A 25,395-nucleotide genomic window follows, 5' to 3' on the forward strand; every position below is an offset into this window, starting at 1 on the left:
TCTGTGCGGCCACGCCTGCTGGATCAGGTTAGATCCAGTCAGCACGGCAGCGGGAGCAACAGCCTGGACAATGGCCGCGTGGAGTCAGGTAAGTACTGGGGGGGGGCACTACTTTAAGGGGCACAACTACAGGGACACTACTTTAAGGGGCACAACTACAGGGGGCACTGCATATGGGCACATCTACAGGGGGCACTGCATATGGGCACAACTACAGCGGCACTACATATAGGCACTACTACAGAGGGCCCTGCATAAGGGGCACTACTACAGAGGGCCCTGCATAAGGGGCAATGCTACAGGGGGCATTGAATAAGAGGCACTGCTACAGGGGGGATTGTATAAGCAGTGGCAAACGCAGGATTTTTAGAGGGGGGTTTCCAAAAGCTTGAATTAGAGTGAGTGTGGCCAGTACATGAAGAGGGCATAATTAGCACTTAACCAGCTTTAATATGCATCATACAAAGTGTATTGTGTGTCATAATTCCAGCATATACAGGACCAGTGATCACAGTAAGCCATTAGATGCGGCAGTAGGGCCATCCTGCCTGAGATCAATGTTTTTATTTTAGATGTGGGCACCATTCCAGAGTATTAGAGCAATTCCTGGGAGTCTGGGGAAGCAGCAGAGTAACCTAGCACTGCCAAGGACATATATGTACATATTGGGCTCTATAGCAACACATCCCTAACAGTGAATATTTGCCAGATCTCCTAGTTGGTGCACAGGTTATTTACTACTGACTAATACATGTTAAAATTTGCAGGTGGTGCTAATTATTTAATTTGTGATACTGAGAAGAACATGTAGCACTAGTAACATTCTATTATATTACTATATCTATTGTGGTCATGGTGTGGGCTGGGGAGGGGGGCTTCCAGGCAGACGGGAACCCCCCCTGCGTTTGCCTATGGTATAAGGGCACTACAACAGGGGGCACTGCTACAGGGGGCATTGCATAAGGGCCACTGCTACAGGGGGCATTGCATACGGGGCACTACAACAGTGGCAATGCATAAGGGACACTGCTACAGGGGGCATTGCTTAAGGGGTGCTGCTACAGGGGGTATTGCATAAGGGGCACTACTACAGGGGCATTGCATAATGGGCACTAGTACAGGGGGCATTGCATAATGGGCACAACTACAGTGGGGACTGTATAAGGGGCACTAACTTGATACACCCAGTTTACAGGTTATAAACTATGTTCCCAATAATCTGATTCTACACAGACATAGAAACTGTGCAACCTGTCTTGAGCTGAGTTGACAGACTGGTAGGAGTGGAGAGGAGGGTTGGTGAAGTAGATCTTTCAGGGTGGGATGAAATGGGCATTACTGTGTGGCATAATGTGTAAGGGGCATTACTGTGTGGCACAATGTGCTATTAGGGGTGTTACCTGTGCCTTACCTGCCTGCTTGTTATATGCTTCTAGCCTGAACCTTGCCTGCTCCAACCTGCTGGACTTACCCTGCACCCTCCATATACCTTTTCACCTGCCTGAGTAACTGAACCTGCTGTTTCCCTGCACCTTGCCTCATTTCACTCCCAGCTGGACTTCATTACCTCAAGCCTGCATTTGTTACAGCTCACCATACCTGCATTCAGTTACAGCTCATCTAACCTGCATTCTGTTACAGCTCACCATATTTGTATACTGGACTGTTCCTGCCTGTCACATTCTGGACATTTCCCCACTAACCCCTACTACAGTTATCAAGTGCACTTTAGTGCTATACCTGGACTTTTTCATTTGCCATTCAGATGTTGTCTAAGTCACTTATTAAAAACCACACTTTTTCATTTAAGTCTGCTTCTGTGTCTACTCCTATCACCACCCCGGGTCCACAACAAATTCAGAACCTCACAGGAGGTCTGTCCTGAAAGGGGTTAGTGATGTGAAGAAAGAGAAGTCAGTGAGGGGAGGGGGGTCTGTGCTGAGAGGGGAAAGGGGTCCGGAATGTGAGGAAAGAGGGGGTCTGTGTTGTGGGGGGTCAATGATGTAAGGAAAGAGCGGGCCTGTGCTATGAGGGAGGGGGTCTGTGCTGAGAGGGGTAAGTGAAAGAGCGGGTCTGCGCTGTGAGGGGTCTGTGCTGAGAGGGCTCAGTGATGTGAGAAAAGAGGGGGTCTGTGCTGAGAGGAGTTAGAGTTAAGCTGCTGGAGGTGGAAAGTTAGGTTTAGGCTGCAAGGAGGGAGGGTTAGGGGTAGGTTTAGGATACTTACCGGCAGGTATCGGCATCCCAACCTTGTCAGGACGACAGCGTCAGGATTTTGAGTGCCGGCATCCCATACCCAACCCATACATACATAACCGACATTTCAAGGCCGCAGAGAAACTTTTCTTCAAGGTGCTGTACAGGGGCATGAATCAGAAATTAAAATATAGTGCTATGGATTGTTTGAGGGAGGGGAGCTCCAAAACTGGCATCCTGCCTAGGGCCCCATGAGGTCTAAATCTGGCTCTGACTGAAGCCATACCTGCAGGGGGGAAGCAGAGGCAGCTGGTTTCCCATTGTGCATCATCCTGCAATCATTGAGTGCTGTGCTTGTAGAAGGAGTAGTGGCAGACTGGTGCCTACACGAGCATGGATGAAAGCCTAATCTTTGCTGCTCCTAGAAAAGTCTTGCCTGAGATGAGATTCTCACCTGACAGGAGGAATGGTCCTGGCACAGGTCTCCATAACCTAATTGATGCTATGTTTGTTTAGGTTACTGTACACTCTGATCACTACATATATTCCTGCTTAGTTTTGGCTCTACTGGCAATATGCCTTACAAACACTGGCTAGAAGTCTATTCTTCAAAGAGTTAATAAAGGCAGAATCTCTCTGATTCGAATGGCTGTTGAAGCTGGATGATTGGCTGAGACCAGATCTTAAAATGAATATCGAGCAACGCCATTTTAGGATACCCCTGACGACGCCATCTTGCGTCGTCAGCATGAAACCATTGTGTGTGATGCTAATATGCTATTATTAGCATCGGGGCGATCGCATTGCCACCGCATACTGTTTAAAATCCTAAAGAAGAAATACAGGTGCACAACTCCAAATTAACTGATTATATATAAATAAATACATTTTGCAGTAAATACAATAGAGGTTTTTGGCATAATCTTGGCCAAGCTTATGGGCCTGCCCACCATATCCGGGTAACCTCTTATCGGGCAGGTCCCTAAAATACTAAGGCTCAAATCCAGAGCGCAGGACACCCCCAAACTAGCCCAGCCAATCCACCCCAAAGCACCGCTCTAATAAGAAAAGTGAAGTGTTAAGAGCAGCCGCTGGCCGCATATAAAGCATAAAAATAAAAAAGTGAAATACATATATATAAAGGAAACAGACAGTGAAGTATTAAAATGTGTTAAAGGAAAATGTGTTATACTGCGGTGCCCTGAAGCAGATCAGCAAAGCAATCTAGGGGGACCCACACCCCAAAAATGAACCAAAGCTGCACTACACAGTCTAAATATTAGCAGGACTTACCTATATTGTGCCCTGACTGGTGTGCATATTACATTGCCAGACTCCATGCTGTAACCAATGTAGTAGAAGTGCTAGTCTGAGTGGGAAGTGGCTCAGGCTTCCCAGGTGTGCAAATCAATGCACTAATTAGTTTATAAAGAAAAAAGGATCTCAGACTGCACATTCTGGACATATATATATAATTGGAGGTGCTACCTGTGGAGACCATTAATATATACACAAAGAAGAAATACAGGTGCACAACTCCAAATTAACTGATTATATATAAATAAATACATTTTGCAGTAAATACAATAGAGGTTTTTGGCATAATCTTGGCCAAGCTTATGGGCCTGCCCACCATATCCGGGTAACCTCTTGTCGGGCAGGTCCCTAACATACTAAAGCTGGCCACACACTAGACCAACTTACATCCAACCAGCCAACTTGTTGATTGGTTGGAATGAAAATCTGGTAACGTATGGGATTAAATGATGATCAGAAATTTGCTCCTAAATGCCAGAAAACAGATGAAAATGGTCATTCAGAAAAGTTTGTTAAATGTTTGATCTACAATTTGTTCAAACAACAGTTTTTGTCCATTTTCCGGCGTTTGGGAGCAAATTGCTCATTGTCATTTACTTTCATTCCTTACCAGATTTTCATTCCAACCAATCAACTAGTTGGATGGTTGGATGTAAATTGGTCTAGTGTGTGGCCAGCTTAAGGCTCAAATCCAGAGCGCAGGACACCCCCAAACTAGCCCAGCCAATCCACCCCAAAGCACCGCTCTAATAAGAAAAGTGAAGTGTTAAGAGATTATATATAAATAATATATAATAAATATATATTATTTATATATAATCAGTTAATTTGGAGTTGTGCACCTGTATTTCTTCTTTGTGTATATATTAATGGTCTCCACAGGTAGCACCTCCAATTATATATATATGTCCAGAATGTGCAGTCTGAGATCCTTTTTTCTTTATAAACTAATTAGTGCATTGATTTGCACACCTGGGAAGCCTGAGCCACTTCCCACTCAGACTAGCACTTCTACTACATTGGTTACAGCATGGAGTCTGGCAATGTAATATGCACACCAGTCAGGGCACAATATAGGTAAGTCCTGCTAATATTTAGACTGTGTAGTGCAGCTTTGGTTCATTATTGGGGTGTGGGTCCCCCTAGATTGCTTTGCTGATCTGCTTCAGGGCACCGCAGTATAACACATTTTCCTTTAACACATTTTAATACTTCACTGTCTGTTTCCTTTATATATATGTATTTCACTTTTTTATTTTTATGCTTTATATGCGGCCAGCGGCTGCTCTTAACACTTCACTTTTCTTATTAGAGCGGTGCTGTGGGGTGGATTGGCTGGGCTAGTTTGGGGGTGTCCTGCACTCTGGATTTGAGCCTTAGTATGTTAGGGACCTGCCCGACAAGAGGTTACCCGGATATGGTGGGCAGGCCCATAAGCTTGGCCAAGATTATGCCAAAAACCTCTATTGTATTTACTGCAAAATGTATTTATTTATATATAATCAGTTAATTTGGAGTTGTGCACCTGTATTTCTTCTTTGTGTATATATTAATGGTCTCCACAGGTAGCACCTCCAATTATATATATATGTCCAGAATGTGCAGTCTGAGATCCTTTTTTCTGTTTAAAATCCTATCATACCCCATACGCACGAATACACATATAAATATATATATTTAAAGACTTCATATATTCAGTGATGACCGACATGTCTTGTAGACATGTCTGTAACAAATAATTAAGAATACACAGAGATACTGTGAGTGTTTACTTAGCATATAAGATACAGTATGTCTGTGGCAATTGAAGTATAACACAGACTGATATCCTTATAGGGAGTATTCTGAATTTGGATTTAGAAACAATTGTCAGACGTGTAGCTATCGTTAGCAATTGTAGGCCTTGTGTCCCATGCTGATGTGGTTAAGAAGAACTGACAATTGTATTCTGAATAAACATAGGAAAGCCTTTTGTTAAAGTTATCAGACTTCTTGCCAAAGCTTGCGCCACCTGTGAACAGGACAAACTCCATTGTCTGTCATTTTTTTAGTTCAGACAGAAGTAATATTAATAATAACCAGTTTGAAGCTATGTATATAAAATATATATATATATATATATATATATATATATATATAGATAGCACTAATCCACGGCACTCACCATTCCTAGTTTTTGGGTGCAGCATGGTATGTGACCACATTGTTTAAATAGAAATCACAGGGGCTCTGCACTCACCATAATAACTAACAATAATAATAAACATAATAAACAGTGGTGTTATGGTTCATGAATTGATCAATGCATTTAAGCTTGCAGCCCCCGTCACGGGACCCCACTTTACTGCAAGTCTGACTTGCAGTAAAGTGGGGTCCCGTGACGGGGGCTGCAAACTTAAATGCATTGATCAATTCATGAACCAAACCCCCACTGTTTATTATGTTTATTATTATTATTGTTAGTTATTATGGTGAGTGCAGAGCCCCTGTGATTTCTATATATATATATATATATATTAGGGATGTGCAGGCTCGGATAGGTTCGAGTTTGCACGTGGAGTTCGGATTTTTCCCTCCAAAAAAACGGAACTCAGAAAGAGGCAAAACGTCATCTTGCATGGACGAACATCATCATTCCTGGACAAAAGTCCAGGAATGATGATGTTCGTCCGTGCAAGATGACGTTTTGCCTCTTTCTGAGTTCCGTTTTTTTGGAGGGAAAAATCCGAACTCCACGTGCAAACTCGAACCTATCCGAGCCTGCACATTCCTAATATATATATATATATATATATATATATATATATATACACTTAAACGATCACATGGGTATTCACAATGCGTGCACACATATATATACTGTTGCAATTGTAAATAGAAACATACACACGCACCTTTTACCCTGCATGTAGACACACAAAGCATACTTACATATAATCGTAAATATACACGCACTCATAAAAGGTTCCTGCACATTATGGTTTATATTAAAGTTATTAATTATGATGTAAAATGTATGTATTTGATATCTAAGGTTTAGTACATGATAAGCAAACCATGTTTGGTACCATTCTAAACCACTGTCTATTTCCATCGGCAAGGAGATTGCAACATGCGTCTGCAAGTTATGGATTATAGAAAATTAGGTGTTAGAATGTATTCTGTATGTAGTGTCTATTGATTAGTTAAAACACACACAAAGAGCCATTGGAGGGCTGAACTACCATTGTACAAACTGACCTATGACAGAAGAACCAAGAGGAAGAACCAATGGGATTATGCCAACTCGTTCCTATTGTATTGCCTGCTCTCTGTAAGGGTATATATGCAGGCGCTCTATATTCAGTAGTTAGTCATCATATTCTTTCTTTTGACGGAGGCTTCACCTTTGATGTCGGAAATCTGGATCCAGAGTGCCTGCATAATGTATCGACTGTACCTTGTTTATGTATAACCTTTTGCGCTAATTGTATTTAGATCACAGCATCTAACTAAATGCTTTTATGTGAATAATAACTTTGTGCTTTGGAACCACACTCAAAGTCTGGAAAGCAATTATTTTCTTGTGACTTACAACGCTAAATAGCGACGTTTAGGGTGTACAGATTTAGAGGTATCCATAGGGAATAGCAGTACAGTAACAACACCCATACTAGGAGTGTGTGAGCAGTGCTGCTGGCCAGGTCACTGGGCCCTGGAGGCAGCACTATCACTGCTCAGGGCATCCTCCCAGCAGTGTTCATCTTACTGGAGCAATTGTCGGGTCCCACTTCCTCAACGTGGCATCATGACATTACATGTTTGGAAGTCGGGAGAGAAACATGGCAAAAAAATCACCCTGCGGTGGTACTGAGTAGCGATGGTAACAATTGCACTGGGTCTCCCTTCACTGTGACTCCATAATCAGGTCATGCTTTCCTGAATGTTGTTTCTGGGAGAGATGGGGAGGCCAGGTGGGAGGGGTGGGGCAAAATCAAGTAATTGTGTCCCTAATTTATAATATTAAAAAACAGCTAATCACATCATCATGCCCATGCCCCACCTACTTTGCTGGAGAAGAAGCCAGTATGCAGGATAGTTGTCCACTCTCCTGGGAGAGCTCCCTCAAATGCCAGGAAAGTTGGTCCATTCCCTCTCTTTCTGACTGTGGACTCACCAGCAAGGACTGTTGAGCAGTCTCAGGTGGCTTGTCTATGCCAGAGGCACCAAACGATGACTTCACTTCAGTTCTGCACGAATATGAAACTACAAAGGCTCCAAAAGCTGGTGATTCCAGAGACCCCAGCTCAGAGTTTGCACCACTGTATCTGGGCCTTTAACTATCCCACTTACGTACAGTCTTCTATAACAGTCATTTCACTTTGTTATATTCTTTTGTGAATCCTTTGTGGGGTACTTAAAGGTTGCTATCATTTAGTGGACCCATGACCTTCATACACTTGGGACAGCTATTTAGTGGACCGGACCAATATTCATGAGAACACAGCTGACATAGAGGGCCTCATACATCACTGTTGTCACTAGTTCTTAGTAACTGAAAGGCTAAATATTAATTCTGTCTATGTGGTAAGTTTGCGATAGTGATAGAAGTTTTCTATGTTGATTCTCTTGCTTTTAAAAATCAACATTTCGATGCATTTAATTATATATATTTATTTAAATAATACAATGATAAAAGTGGATTGCACAGCAGGGTGCGAGATGTATGTCTTTCCATGAGTGAGAACAGCTTTCAATGCACAGAGCAATGTCTTTGTACAAGTACTGCTTGAGGCATATTTAATCCAGTTTCTCCTGAGGTAGTGTAATGTGTATTTTATCACAATAAACAAACAGTGCAGCCACTTCCGATATTTCTCATTTCAAGAGACAAGCATACAGAGGAGTCTTATGGGATTGACTGCCAATTAAGTTGCATCTGTGGTAATGAAACGGAATGAGTGAAACAAAATATTTGTCTTTTGATGGTCAAGCTGTGCCTATGTGGATATTTGCCACTTGTTAAAACAAACAAAAAACACCCCCAACAACACACGGAGCAGATGTGCCTCTGGCAATATATTTTTATTATTAATCGACAAATAATTTCATGTAATTAGGAAGTTTTATGAACATATGTTGTATTTAAAAATACAAAGATATAAAAGACATGGAGATTACAGCATTGCTTGTCATGTATAATATTGCTGCATTCAGTTGGTTTTGTTTGATTCAAAATGTTACATAAAGATTGCACATAGCAGTTACTTAGTACATACATTTTTAAAGACGTACAGTAGCTAAAAGGCAAATCTGTTACATGAAAAAGGGAATTTTGTAAGCTTCACACTTTCATTTGTTGATACCTGGAATGCTGCATGAGATATTCCCAGTCACCCCTGTATAAGGCAATTTTCCTTCACACTTCTCACTTCCTGAACACTATTTAAACCATTCAACCATACAGACATGGCGGTCCATGTCTAGGAAATATTGTTATTTAACTTTCATTTCTAACCCACTCAATTTGACCGAAGTTTAATTGTTCATTTTGATGTATATTATTTAGAGTTTAATTTGGAGTTTATGATGGCTAAAATGGATATTGCTTAATTTTGTATCGTATATATACTGGTACGTAGATGCCTAATGGCACTACCACAATTTTGATATGCGGTTCAGATATTCCCCTAAAACAGACTGCATGTACTGTAAATAAAATGCTTTGTGTGCAAATAGAAACAGAGTATACTGGTGTCCTATAAATATTAGCTCCTGTTTACATTGCTTTTATATATGCTTCAAAGTGCACTAAATAAATGTAAGCAATACGCATTCTAGGCATCATAAGCTCCTAAGAACATATATTTATAATGAACATCTAAATTCAGGCATGCGCATGAAGGCCGCGGGGGGAGATCGGAGGGATCCGATTGGATCCCTCTCAGGGGGAGTGTCCCGATAATAAGCCCATAGGCTTCTATTGGGTAATGCCACCTGAAGATGGTGTTACCCACCGGGACGAAGCACCGGAATGCATCACATTCCAGTGCTTTGTACATATATATTAGAATCCCCGAAAACTACATTTTCGGGGGTTTTACTGCATTTTGCACTTTAGTACATCCCGCCCTAAGTGAGTTAAGTTGTTGTGGCTGTGTTGTGTGTGAAAAATGCTCTCTCTATACCAAATATCCAAAGCTTCACAGGGCTTCAGGCACACTGAAGAAGCATAGTCCAGCCATCACCATCTTCGGTTTATAAGAGTTATGAGCAAGAGTGCGCTCATACAGCTGATGTTGGTATTATCACTACTCTATTCCAGTCACCAGACAGGTAGGGGAGTGGGGCTGCTATGCAGGACTCATCTGATGGCTTCCTCTACTATCAGTGTCAGTGCTATTTCAGTCACAAACACTGACAGGAGAAGATCAACTGCAGAAAAGCACAGACACTGACAGGAGAGGATCAACTGCAGAAAACCACAGACACTGACAGGAAAGGATCAACTGCAGAAACCACAGACACTGACAGGAGAGGATCAACTGCAGAAAATTACACCCCTGAAGAAGTCTCAGACATAACATGTTGAGTTGGTTAAGTGGGGTTAATCCAAAAAGGAACTAAACTAGGTGCACCAGGAGCTCACATCTGCTGGAAGGGTGGAGTGGACTTAATAACATGTGTTTCCAAAGAGGATAACCCACTTGTTTTACAAAAAAAATATTTTTAGAAGTAAAAACAAACACACATATATATATATATTCCAATGGGACAGGCAGCACTCCACAAATAAAAAGAGAAAAAAGAGACAGAGACAATGTGTGTAGCAACGTTTCAGATGCTTTACTGCATCTTTCATCAAGCCTTGATGAAAGATGCAGTAAAGCATCTGAAACGTTGCTACACATGTTGAAGTCTCTGTATCTTTTTTTTTGTGGAGTGCTGCCTGTGCCATTGGACTGTTTGGTGGATATTTACCTCCTGGGACCCTTGCACCCCGGATGCTGGACATTATAGATGGAGTGCCGATCAAGCAGATTGTTTATATATATATAATTTATTTATTTATTTTAAATAAATATAACTTGGTGAAATACTACAAATTGAGTGAACTTGGGCCTTTTTTGTTGCCTTTGATGCAAAGATCTTTTAATAGGACCATTGCAGAAGGCTGGAAATTGAAGGAAGTCTCTATTGGCTTGTGATATACTGTACATGGAGAAACATGAGCAGGAGATTAAAGAACCATCTATTCCACAAAACAAAAGATAAGCATCAATGTATGCAAACTAATTGAAGAAATAATACATATTTTATTCCTTTTTTGCTAAAATACTACACTATTGGTGCTCTTTTGGTGTTTTGTATCATATGAGTTCTGTTCTAGGTCAATACTGTCAAGGACCTACCAAGAGGAGCAGCTGGTTGTTTACTTTTTTATTCTTTGAAAAAAAAAAAAAAAGACTTGGACATACTGTATGTAATTTGGACATTTACTTTTAATTAGCATTCAACTATTGCCAAAGACCCTCCCTATACATTTCACCCCATCCACCACTTGCTTAGTGTCCATGTCGTCCACAATGGCCTGTTATGTGGTTAGAGGTGGAATTATTTAGCAATGTAAAACAGCAATTCAATTTAGGTGGGAGATTTGAAACAGCCGCTCAAGGGGAATCAGCACTGTTGAGTCATTACAGTGGAGCCTCAATAATTAACAAGCACTATTGTAGCACTAACAAATATCTCCAGCCATCACATTTTTCAGTCTGCGGATATCAATCAGTGTCTTAATCTGGCTCTGACAGAAATTGCAGTTTGTTGCTGTCAAGCATAACCTTAGTGAATCCTCACTTACCTTTACCTTCTTGTTACTAATCATATCTTTCTACCAAATCTTTCCTAAACTCCCTTACTCTACTTCATCAACACCTACCTTTTACCTCATGTGACTTCTAGTCCAACTTTACTGTCTCCAGCTTACAAACATAAACATACCATTAACTTTCTATTACGTGGTTTGTTGATTAGAATACTAATTTAAGTGCATTAAGTAAGTATAAATCAGATAAATCACAATTTAAATTTTTAAGAGAGTAGTAAAAGGTGTAACATCCTGGAAAGTGTAAATGAAGGAATAACTGTACACCCTAAACATTACTGAACACTATATAATAAGCACAGTATGTCAGAAATGTACCCATCATGCATAGGAGAACCATACATCAATAATAGCTGAGTACCCGCCGCATAGAACCTCATGCATATGACATACTGCCCTGTATCTAACTTAATAGCCTTATACTGACTACAGGTCTGTACCAAGTAGAACAGCCTTTAGTCATTCACATGCTGCCCAACTCAAAAGCACATACCTACCATAACATGTCCACTGCAACCCCATGACCAACACACACAGAGAACTATGACCAACATAAGTGACGTGCCCATCACAGAACCTTACCAACCTTACACAATCTGATGCCCAAAATAACATCCTTAAGCCTACTAAATATAAGCCTGGCATACACAGTCCTGTGCCCATAATTCATACTCAATCCCCCCCTTTGAAATGTAAAAGCCCAATTTCCATGACCATCTCATACTCACCACATACAACCCTATGCTCACCATAGCAGCGCCAATTGTATTCCAATCCAATGCCAACCACACACAGCTCTGTTCTATTGCAGATTTATGTCAACCATCCAATTTCACCAAAACAGCATTATCCAGTCCCATCACATTCAGAGTTCTGCCCATCATACCAGCCTTATGCCAAATATATTAGAATACCATGTGTGGCTAACCTATAGAGAGGAACCTTCGGCTGCAGCGTGTGATGGGGGTTAACATTTAGAAATCTGTTTTAGACTGGCATTGGGCAATATTGTATGCAGGACATTTGTAAACTGGGCATGTACTATAGCTTGTACAGTATTACCAGTGGTCATGCATCAAAGCTATACCTGGCTGCCTTTGTATTCACAGAATGGGCAGCATTGTCACCTAGCTTTAGTGTAATACCTTTTTGTTTTTTTGTTTGTTTTTTTCAACTGAAACCAATAATCAGCTGAAAATTCCTCAATTAAAAACCTATGAAAATGGTATCCATGTTCTGTATGCCATTAAATGTAATAAATGGAGATCATAACTTGCACTAGTTCTAAAATCCCAGTCATTGCTGACTGCAAGAAAAACGCACAATGACAAAATAGGGAAGCATTCAGTAACCAATCCATATCATATATATCATTTTTAAACATTAGGTTCCATTTAATCCTGTAGAAAAAGTAGAAATTAAATACAGCATATGCATAAAGTGAGTTCATAAGGCTAATTCATTAGAATTCTTATCTCATGTGAAATAGAAATGTCTTGAGGCAGTATTTATAAGGTGAATTAATTCAAGTGTCATGACATCTCTGTCTGATGAATGACTCCCATAGAATAACACAGGATGGGGCATAAAACTGAATATACCCCTAAATTTGGTTCACACTGGCTGTAAACCACATAAGTATTAGCTATAAATCTTTATAAGGCTAAAAGGCTTTAGTCTGTCATTTTTAAACATGTTAAAAATATATAATCTCTCTAATTAAAGATTAATTATTTTAAGTTTATTAGTTTTACCATAAATTGCTGTTGTATGTCACGTTAGAATCATTTGGGATGACTTTACAATATCAAAGTAACTTCATCTACATACATAAAATTGATTCATTTTTCATGCACTCATCCGATAACTAAAATGTCACTCAAACTATAATACATAGATATTTTACATTGCAGAATATAGGGTTTCTATATTTAAATGGAATTTCCTGTCCTTCAAGTAAGATTTATATTACAGTGTCAGTGGAGCAAGATCAAATTCGGAGGCAAAAGTGCAATCTAATGGAGTTTGGAGCTTTCCAGAATACACAATTTTCTTAGAGGTACATTAAAATCTTGGGAACAATACAATTATGGACGCACATACAATTAGTAATAGCTCTGATATTAAGCAATATGAGCTAAATTACTATGAAAAATACCCAGGTACTGTACCAGTAAAATGTATGCAATGTTTTTTTTCTTAAGTATAGACACAAACCTGTAAGGGAGCTTCAGTCTATTAAAGTGACACTGCAACTCTCAAAGCTTCAGCTCCCAATGTGCTCTGCCAGCTATAGGGGCTTATGTAATAGGGTGCGACTTGCAGGCGCTGCAGGGAACTCCTGCGAGTCTTCCCATAGTTTTAAAGCAGCAGTCATTTTAAAGGCAAAACCAGCTTTAAAATGATTGCCACTTTAAAAATACGAGAAGACTTGCAAGTCGCACCCTATTACATAAGCCCCTAGTGTTTAACAATAGCTGGGGAACTCACTTTTGCTATTGCATTAAAATGACTTCTGTGCAAAATTCATGCTGCAAATAATAGATATAAACCCACTGAAACATTAACAATGCTACATGTGTATCTTCCTTATGCCAACAAGTGCATCCGCTACAACCAATACGCAGCACCACTAGTACTGTTTTTGGTTTATAGTACAAATGCAAAAGCGTCAATTGTTCACCACTTTATTTTTCATTCCTCCAGAGCCATAACCATGGTTACCAGTTGAATAGAGCATGTTGTCCAAGAGTCATGAAGTAAATCTGACTGCTGCCACCAGACTGTACTGAAGCAAAAAATACCTAAAAAAAAAGAAAGGATATATTTATAAACATAGTAAGAATATATCATTATATAGAAATGCCGCCTAGAAAAAGTCGACAAAGATATGTACTTGTGTATTTAGGTGCTTTATTCTAAATCAAAGAACAAACTGTGGACTTCCACAACAATATTTTCATTAGGCCATATTCAGAATTTAAGTCGCACTTAAGAGCCCTACTACACTGAAGTGTCTATAGTCATGGGATAGATGCCCAGTGTCATGTAGGACCCCCTCTAGCCCGGAGAAATGCAGCAACTTGAGTGGACTCAAGTGGACGGAAGACATGTTGACCCATGCCATCTGGATAACTGGGCCCATGGCCTTCTGGGGTCTGTGTCTCACCCGAACCCTACCATCAGCCTGAAACAACTGGAACTGTGGCTTATCGGACCACGCCATCTGTTGTCAGTCATCCAGGGTCCAATTAGTGACATCACAAGGCCATGTGAGGCGCTGTGTCCAGTGTCATAGTGTTAACAGGGGCAGTCTGGTGGGTCTTCTGTTCCCGTATCCCATGGAAGCTAAAGAACGCTGCACTGACCTACTGGATATGCATCTGGTACCTCCTTCATTGAATGTGGATGTGATTTGAGTCAGTGTAGCTTGTCTGTTATAATCACGGACAATTCTGGCCAAACATTGCTGTTATGATCATTAAGCACCAGTGGTCGGCCACTGCGCTGTCCACAGTGGGTAGTATTGCTTTTCATGAGGTATTCCAGGTACTTACGTGACACCATAGATCAAGGAATGTTAATTGTCTGTACAACATTTGGAAATAGAATGTCCAATCCATCGGGCACCCACTATCATGCCCCATTTGAATTCTGCATGTCGCCTGTCGAAGTTGGATAATTGGCTGAGACAAGATCAGTTTAAAATTGGATCGCAAGACGTCATCTTGGAAATGAGATCGCAAGACACCATTTTGCAAATGGCCACCTAAGCGCCATTTTAGATAAACTCACACTTTAGTACATGTGGCGATATTACTATTAGCATCATGCGATTGCATCTTTCACCATTTCTCATACCCACATTAATACGCACAATTGCGCTGTTAACTAGTCGCATATTAGCGAATGCATAAGACCCTGTATGAAAACGCTGAATATTAGCTTCATGCACATGCATCTGCCCCAAGTTAACTTGGGTCTTTACATCAAACCCCACATACTCACACATTACATATTCACATACAAGGTTCCATAAGCTATAAGGTATAAGATTTGAGTATGCACATTTGCCAGGAAATAAAGGTTATTTCGTAACTAAGGTTTTATACGTGATAAGTAAGCCATGTTTAGTATTGTACTGATGCGTACTCTCTCAGCAGTATTCCGGTAATATCGATGGAGAGATCGCAACATGCATTCTCAACTTATGGACCGCAGTGACTTCAAGCAACAAAATGTACATTATATGAACAACTGTTAGGATTTGCATGAGGCGGTAAACCAGAGACCACCAGTTGTTAGAGGCTGGGCTGTGTCTATTTGAACCAACCTGTTAAATGCCTTGTAACATATGCCCTCTCCTTTAGGACCAATGGTATTAGCAACAAACTTCTCTATTGTGTTGTTTATTTCTGGGGGGTATAAATATGTGTGCTCTGACCCTGGGTTCCTAGTCTTCGTGCTGAATGCTGATTGACGAGGGGTTTCTTGCTGGTGCCTACATCTGGACAAGAGAGCGCTGCGTATGTATAATTGTACTTGGGTCTGTATAATCTCTTTGCGCTAAGATTATATGAGGATCATAGCGTGTAACTGCTGTACTTTTACTTGAATAATACTTTGTGCTTTGGAACCACAGGTCTGGAGTCTTTATATACTATATGACTGCGTACGCAAATTAGCGTCATCCTTAGAGGTTTATAGGCAGGATATTAGAAGGTATAGGCAGGGGTATATAGAGGTTCAAAAGCAGTATCGTTAGTTGGGGGCTCGTAGTGAAGTCACTTACCCGCTCACACGGCACTTACGGTTATCGATTTCTCACCAAAGGGTGGAGTGGCCACATGCAGGGTTTACCTGCAACCGCTAGGTGCTGAGAGATCGCTACCCATTTTCGTGTGAGCCAGGGATGCTGACTAGAATCCAGGGACAAGAGAGGAAAAAGTTTGTTTTCCTTTGTTGATAGAACCTAACATTTAAAGGGGTGCCGCAGTATTGAACACGCGGCTGAGTCACAGTTTTGCGCACAGTAAAGACGCACTTTTGTGTACGCAGCTAAAGGTTGTCATACGGTTGTGTGGTAGTCGCATTATTGTGTATGCGACTGGTCGCACAATAGTGTATACGTACTTTCGGTCGTGCTGCCACGTGTTTAAACAAAGCCGTTGAGGTTTACATTCTTTTCAATTGTTGTCAATATCTGGGTTAACGTGTATTTTTCTGCGCAGGAAAAAAGTGTGTAACAGTGAGTATTTGTTGGTAGGGGTAACTTGTTCCCTAAAGTTAGAGGTACCGTATGACCTTTAAGGGCTAAGTGTTAGCCGCTCGGTAAGCAGCTGACCGTTCTATACACAGTAGCAGGCGTACATGTTGTCTTTGTTGTAGAGAGGTGTGTGGAAGTAGCCGACTTAAACTTCCATAGGTGTGGAAGTTGCCTTCTTAAATCTTATCCGGGTGTGTGGAGTAGCCTTCTTCAAATCTGCACAGTTGTGTGGGCGCTGCCATTTAAATCGTCCACAGGTAAGTGAAAGTATCTTGACTGTCTTTCACCAGTTTAAATCTTTATTGAAAAACATAAGAGTTGTCTCAGAATGGGAGCCATGCAAACAATAGAGATGTTAGACAATGATGTGCTGCTAATGGAAGCGCCGTTTGGATCGGCCCGTCGTATTATGCATACTAAGTACGGTACTTATGCAATAAGGTATTGTGATGTATGGTTTAAAATGACGATGAAGAGTGTTAGACCGTTTCCAGATTTGGTAGTTTTGATAAAGATGTATTAGATAATGTCCGGGATCACATCAGTCTGATGCGCTCCCAAGAGAAAAGGGTCAAATATTATGAATGTTTAAAGTTGTGGCAGCATGAAGGGGATGTGTGGCTTAAAAATGCGCAAGCGACGCAAACTAGCGTTGTGAGCGCATTGCCAGAGAATACATCCGCGACGCTGAATTGCAATGCGAGCGAGCCGCACAATGGTGCGCACGTGCAGCAAGGTAGCATTGTGGAAGGTATTGCCAGCAGTTCACGCGCACCACCCCCACCTTATGTGGATGGAGGTGCAAGTACAGTTATCAAAAATACCCATAAAAATGTAACAAGCAATTTTTACCCTCTTTAGCAACTATAAAGAAAATGTTCATGATGTGGATGATGAGCCTATTGTAATGTCTGCCATTTTCCATGCTGTACAAATGATAGATGCTACGCCACGACAATCACGAGTGGTGCCGCCATCTCCATCGGTAACAGCAAGGGAAGTGCTAACACCCTCTGCACCCATAGAGTAAAATTGTTAATACCATATGTAGCAGCAACAGATTAAACCCCCAGCCAAGTAACAAGGTCAAAGGTAGCAGCGCTGCCGGCCTGCATCCCATTCGGATGGAAATGCAGATGCGAACGGTGTAGTGCCCACGAAGGAAGTGGCAATGCATTGTCATTGGACAAGAGCAGAACTAAATTCCATCATAAATGATTTCCCCGATCCCAAAAAGGAACTAGCCAAATGTCAGAGATTTTTGAGGAATTTGGGTAGTTCTCATGAGCCAACTAATAAAGATTGGTGTGTGGTGTTAAGGGCCTGTCTACCACGCAATACCGACGTGACAAAATGTATCACGGATTGTGTATTGGATGGTGACGTTCCCTTAACGGACCAAGTAAACCAAGGTAACATTTCCTGCATTGCAACTCAATTGGGTATATATTTGCCGGTAGTAGTTAACTGGAACAAAATTTTCACCATAAAGCAAAAGGAGAGTGAATCTACAGAAGAGTATTGCGACCAAGCTCTGCAGGCTATCACCCAGTACACTGGGATAGAAGATATTAAAGATAGCACTTACCACAGGGGAATGATAGTCACGGTAGTCATGGACGGTCTTAAGGAAAACTTAAAGACTCGGGTTCAGACCTCACAACCTGGCTGGAGGGGAGTCACAATAGATACACTCATAGAATCTGCCATAGAACATGATAAGAACATCTCAAAGAAGAGAGAGACCCAGAGCAAAAAACTAATGGCTGTCAGTATTCAAGCTCTGGAAGGAATGACGGTAACATCACAGCCAACAGACACACTTGCATCTGCACACACACCTACACCTGAACAGGTATATGCCCTCACTAATCCCATGCAACAGCAAACACAGCTCTATTCTACTAACCCTACACAACCACAGGTCCCACACTACTCACTAACCATATCCCCACAATACCCTTATCCTCCATATCCCTACCCATATCTACCACCGCTTCCCCCGCTCAAACCTCACAACAACCCGTGTCTTCATCCGATCCACGAATATGTTTTAATTGTAACCAGCCAGGACATTTAAGTAGAACCTGCAGAGTAAAAAGGGTAGGACCCCCAAACCAGAGAGTACCTGGATATCCCCATAAGGGATACGCACAGAGACCATCAAATATCCAGCAAGCACCAGCTCCAAGTGTTTCCGTTAATGCTTTATTGGAGAATGGTAGCCAACGCTAGGGGTCAGGTCATACCTGTAGTCTACAGATAGTCAGGTTAACGGGAAGTTCTAGGGAAGAACTGGTCATGATGGTTGATGTAGCTGGTACTGAATATCCTTTTCTTGTAGACACAGGGGCGACCAGGTCAGTGATAAAATTTCCCGTTAATTTACAGGTGACCAACGAGACAATACCAACAATGGGTGTAACAGGTAAAGTGCAACATTATCCTTTAACAAAGTCCACAGATGTTACTATTGGGCCGTTGCATACCAGGCATTCATTCCTTCTGGCTGCTGCGGCTCCTACTAACCTGCTGGGTAGAGACTTGTTATGTAAGATGGGATTTGTTATATATTGCACCCCTGATGGTGTATTTTTAGATATCCCTTAGAGAGTTGCGCACGAGGTGCGGGATATGTTGTACACTCCCCAAAGGATAATGTATCACTCTACCAGTTTAAATGAAAATCCATCCCAGGTAGATCAAATGTTGTCCCAAATTCCAGATTCCCTTTGGACTAAGGATAGACAGGACATTGGATTAATGGCAAACGTAAGCCCCGTAATGGTAAATTTGAAAAGCGGTAGGCAAGCTCTAAAAAATCCCCAGTACCCACTAAAACAGGAGGTAGAATTAGGGGTTTATCCAATAATTGAACGATTATGGCAACAGGGAATTTTAATTCGTACAGCTAGTGTAGCCAACAGTCCCATCTTTCCAGTGAAGAAGAGTGGTGGGAGGGGTTATAGGCTGGTACAGGACCTTAGAGGTGTTAATAAGGTAGTAGAAAGCCAATTCCCCGTAGTGCCAAATCCAGCTGTCATTCTTATGCAGATCCCTCCAAACGCAACCCATTTCACTGCCATTTGACCTCAGTTCTGCTGTCTTCTCTGTGCCTCTCCACCCTGACTGTCAGTATCTATTCGCATTTACATACAGAGGTGTGCAATATACATGGACATGGTAGCCCCAAGGTTTCATAGACAGCCCCAGTATCTTTTCCCAGGCATTGCACGACTGTTTACAATTTTTTCAACCTGCAAATGGATCTGTTCTAATTCAATATGTGGATGATTTATTGCTGTGTTCTGATTCATTTATGTCATGTTTGAATGATACTAAACTTTTGTTGCTTCATCTCTCGCATACAGGACACCAGGTGGCAAAGGACAAACTACAGCCGTGCCAATCCAGAGTAAAATATTTGGGACACTGCCTAACCCAGGGGTTAAGACATCTCACAAATGATAGAATCCAGGCCATACAGAACATGACACTGCCGCAGAATCAACAGCAAATTTGTACCTTCTTGGGAATGTGTGGATACTGTAGCATGTGGATCCCAGGTTTTTCTATTTTGGCCTTGCCTTTAGAGGACTTAATCTCTTCCTCAAAGCCCGATGGTGTCATACACACAGAGGAGTCAGAACAGGCTTTCCTTAATCTTAAGGATAGTCTGACCAAAGAACCTGCACTGGGAATACCCGATTATGAAAAACCTTTTCATTTGTATTGTACGGAAGCCGATGGTTGTGCTGCAGGTGTCCTTACACAAAAACACGGTGATGCCAGTAGGCCCGTAGCATACTACAGTGCCCAATTGGACACTGTGGCGAGATCACTCCCCACCTGTTTGAGAAGTGTAGCAGCTACCGCTCTATTGGTGAGTGAAAGTGAGGACGTAGTATTGGGTCATGATATGATTGTCTATACTCCTCATGCTGTATCTGCTCTGCTGAACTCTGCTCAAACCAGACACGTCTCTTCGGCTAGGTTTACCAAATGGGAACTAGCTCTAATCGCACCTGTGAACATCACTGTTAAACATTGCAGCACGCTGAATCCAGCAACGTATTTACCATATGTACAACATGATGTACAAAGGGTGGAAGGAGACGAGTTGCTGGCGGAGGGTGAGTCCAGCGGACATAATGATACACACGATTGTATGGAATATCTGAATCAGACCTTTACTGCTAGACCTGACATACACGACACACCTTTAGAGAATGTAGATGTGACTTTTTACACGGATGGGAATTGTCATGGACAAACAGACACAGGTGAATTATGTACAGGTTATGCTGTTGTAAATGACACAGACATCATAGAAGCCAAACCTCTTGGTCTTCCTCACTCAGCTCAGGTGGCAGAGTTAGTAGCACTAACTAGAGTGTGTGAACTGGCAGCAGGCAAATCTGCTAACATTTACACTAACTCGAGGTACATGTTCAGGGTGATGCACGATTTCGGGGCTCTATGGCGTCTGAGAAATTTTCTGACAGCAGCAGGCACACCAGTTGCACATTCTCGACACATAAAACATCTTTTAGAAGCAATCCAACTGCCCAAAGTGGTGGCAGTAATCAAGTGTAAAGCCCATACATGTGAGGATGACCCGGTGTCACTGGGCAACAACAGAGCCGATGAAGCTGCAAAATGGGCAGCAGGGTTAAAAATGTTTTCTCCCACTGAAAAAAATATGTCTTTCCAAACAATTGATATACTGAAATTAATTGAGATGCAAAATTTGTGTTCAATCCAGGAAAAGTCCATTTGGAAGTCCAAGGGATGTGGGCAAGAGTCCTCCGGGCTCTGGAGGGACGGACAAGGTAAGCCAGTAGCCCCCAAGGCATATTACCCCAGCCTGGCTGAGGCAGCACACGGTCTGACTCATCTGGGAAAACAAGGTATGTGCAAGTTGGTGAGAGCATACTGGTGCGCACCAGGTTTTTCTTCACAAGCAGAAAAGATAGCAATGTCCTGTCTGACCTGTTAGGAAGAACATAGGGAAAGTGATCCCTACCGAACCGTCCCACATTCCACCGACTGATGGACCTTTCCAGGTGATAAAAATTTATTTCATCCAATTACCACCCTGCAGGAATCTTAAGTATGTATTAGTGTGCACTGATGTATTTTCTAATTGGGTTGAGGCCTACCCAGCGGCCACTAATACTGCTGCATTTACTGCCAAGAAAATAGTTCAGGAATTTGTATGCAGATACGGTATCCCTAAAATCATCGAGAGTGACAGGGGTACTCATTTCACAGGTGATGTTTTTCAAAATATGTGTAAGCTGATGGATATTAATAGCTGACTTCACACCCTCTACCGACCGAAAGCCAGTGCCAAGGTAGAGAGGATGAACGGAACTATTAAAAATAAGTTAAGTAAAATCATGGCAGAGACTGGACTAAGTTGGCCAGAAGCATTACCGTTGGTCCTGCATAGTATAAGGACCACTCCCAGACCACCTCTAAATCTGTCTTCCTTTGAAATACTGTTTGGTAGACAACCTCATTTGATTAAAAGTCCACAGGAAGACTTGAAAGGTAACAACGAGGTAACTGTAAAGTATCTTATATCAATGAGTAAGCAGTTAAAACAACAGCAGCAGAAACTGAAATTGTTGTCCAATGATATGCCTGAAACTAACTGTCATGATGTTGAACCAGGAGAATATGTTATGATCAGAAATTTCTTGTGTTCAGGTTGTTTGACTGATCGGTGGGAAGGTCCGTACCAGGTGCTGCTGACAAGTACTACATCGTTGAAGGTGGCTGAGAGAGATACCTGGGTCAATTCCACTCACTGCAAAAAGGTCAATCAACCGGTGGAGAAACAAGTCGGAGACAAGGCTGATAGCGTGGACCTGTCACTCGCGAACTTGTTCCGGGAGGATTGAAAAGGTTGTAGTGAGATACCTGAACTAAAATAAATCTGCAGGTCTTGTTGTGGCAATGGACGGGCCTGCTGTGTTCATTTTCATGTTCTCTTTTAGAGTGTTCATCATCCTGGTCGGTTCGGGAATGTCCGGTTTCTGTGAAGGGGGACCGATTGTGGAGAGGGGAGTTGATGGCAGTGCTGATGGAGTGGAGTCAGAAGGAGTGCAATGCCAATCAGGGGAGTGTCTGACCAATCTTAGTACTGTTATTGTTAAGAGAGCTGTTATTCCGGATACTTGGGGACGGTGTGGAGGTTTATCGTCTGAAGATTCCTATATTTGTGAGCTTTGTGGGTCCCTAGTTGATGAGAATTGTATCCAACGGTGCCAGCCTAAATATAACCCATACTGTGGTGGGTATCCTTTAGAGGATTATCATAGCATGGTAGGCAAAGTGTTAAATCAAACTGATTGCTGGGTGTGTTCACATGTGCCACAGGGACAGCATAATGTAGGGTTGGTGCCATTTCCACTGAATATCACGGAAATTTTAGAATTACAGAAAGGGAAAACCTTGGATGGAAAATTCCTCTTATCCAAACCACCTCATTTCAAACTCTATCAATTCCAAGTAGATAGATCACTTTTGTGTTTAAACATAACCAACCCCAATAAACCCGGGAGTTGGGAAGTGACAGGGAATAATCAGACGATGACCTTCTCACAAAGAGCTGATAATGAGTCCATAAACCATTATCTGTTACGCTCAATTAAATCTAGTGGGAGACATTTTAGGTACCAGTATGCATTGAGTTCCACTAAAGAAATTATTGGTAAGGTGCCAGATGGTTATTGTGCTAAAATAATACAGCCAGAAACTTGTATGTAACAGATGGAAGACCCAGAAATAGGATTGTTTGCAAGGGAAATGTGCTTAATGAAAATGATGCATACCATTTCTTATGTTCTCCCTGATAATGTATATTTTATATGTGGAAGAAAAGCGTATAAGTGGCTCTCCCCGAGTTCCGAAGGTTTGTGTTATCTGGGAAGAGTAGTCCCAGAAGTTATGACCCTCACACATGTTGAAATGCTTGGTATACATAAAAACACACTGTCACCATATCTTCACACACAATATGAACACAGAGGCAAACGAAATATGATACCTGGTGACGTGCACAAAGCCACTCAGCTAATTAGTGAGACAACTGGCTTTCAAGTTCTAGTCGCATTGGATCCCACCAGGATCGCTCGGGGTACATTAAACTTTAGATATATTCAAGAACTTGCTAAATTGATAGATAATATCACCCAGATGTACGATGACACAATCAGGTATACAGGGAATTGCAAGCTTACAAGAAAGAACTGGTGCAACACAGGCTAGTGTTAAATTATTTAACTGCTGTTACTGGAGGGTATTGCGTAACGTTGGCCACCCAATTTGGAGTAAAATGTTGCACCTATGTTACCAATGATACCAGCGACCCTAAGGAAGTGATAGACCGGAAGATGGATGAAATTCTGCAGCTAAAATGGGAATTTCGTAAGAATCATAATGTTTCAGTGGCTGAAGTAGTGGAGAAGATAGAAGGATGGGTTTCATGGCTGAACCCAGTGAAATGGTTCTCAGACCTAGGGGAATGGGTCCTGGAAGTTATTGCCAGCATCGGCAAATTCTTAATCCTTATACTGATTGTCATCTTAATAATTGGCATATGTGTCTGGTGTGTTCCTATTGTGTTGAAGTGTGGAAAATGTAAAAATAGAGTAAAACGAAAGAACGAAATTATAATGGTGGTCAGTATGAATACCGAGGTAAACACAGAACTGCATTACAACCCTGAACTAGGAAATACCATAATTTAATGTATTATATTTAGACATGCATATAATGTATTATTGAAATGTTATTTTAAAACACCTCAGATAATATAAAGTCTCAAATTTCCCCTTCAAGACTGCCTTTATAGGACTGGTGTATCCCCACACCTTTCACGTGATCTTCCAAGATCCGTGGTGTGCGTATAATAGTAGTTTTATGTCCCCACTCAGAGACATTATTGATGGATTAAGAACCACCTTGTGCCATCCCATAATAACACTAAATAGTATATAAATGTAAGATTAAATTATATTTTAAAATCAGATTGTGATAGCATGTTGTTCGCTATCAAAGGGTGGACTGTCGAAGCTGGATAATTGGCTGAGACAAGATCAGTTTAAAATTGGATGGCAGCGACGCCATCTTGGAAATGAGATCGCAAGACACCATTTTGCAAATGGCCGCCTAAGCGCCATTTTAGATAAACTCACACTTTAGTACATGTGGCGATATTACTATTAGCATCATGCGATTGCATCTTTCACCATTTCTCATACACACATTAATACGCACAATTGCGCTGTTAACTAGTCGCATATTAGCGAATGCATAAGACCCTGTATGAAAACGCTGAATATTAGCTTCATGCACATGCATCTGCCCCAAGTTAACTAGGGTCTTTACATCAAACCCCACATACTCACACATTACATATTCACATACAAGGTTCCATAAGCTATAAGGTATAAGATTCGAGTATGAACATTTGCTAGGAAATAAAGGTTATTTCGTAACTAAGGTTTTATACGTGATAAGTAAGCCATGTTTAGTATTGTGCTTATGCGTACTCTCTCAACAGTATTCCGGTAATATCGATGGAGAGATCGCAACATGCATTCTCAACTTATGGACCGCAGAGACTTCAAGCAACAAAATGTACAGTATATGAACAACTGTTAGGATTTGCATGAGGCGGGAAACCAGAGACCACCAGTTGTTAGAGGCTGGGCTGTGTCTATTTGAACCAACCTGTTAAATT

At 41.5% G+C, this 25,395-nt stretch overlaps 1 protein-coding gene across 1 annotated transcript in view; it reads right to left on the reverse strand.

Moving 5' to 3' along the window:
* Nucleotides 1–13,811: 13,811 nt before the first annotated feature.
* The window catches only part of NRK (Nik related kinase), a 297,272-nt gene continuing 285,688 nt past the window's right edge, over nucleotides 13,812–25,395 (reverse strand). Inside the window, exon 32 of the mRNA XM_088482879.1 lies at nucleotides 13,812–14,178. Within this exon, the coding sequence (XP_088339005.1) occupies nucleotides 14,095–14,178 (84 nt within the window). The 3' untranslated portion in view covers nucleotides 13,812–14,094. The remainder of the gene's footprint in view (nucleotides 14,179–25,395) is intronic.

The sequence above is a fragment of the Taudactylus pleione genome, unplaced genomic scaffold, assembly GCF_031769625.1.
Source record: "Taudactylus pleione unplaced genomic scaffold, aTauple2 ptg000296l, whole genome shotgun sequence".
NCBI classification, from domain to species: Eukaryota; Metazoa; Chordata; class Amphibia; order Anura; family Myobatrachidae; genus Taudactylus; species Taudactylus pleione.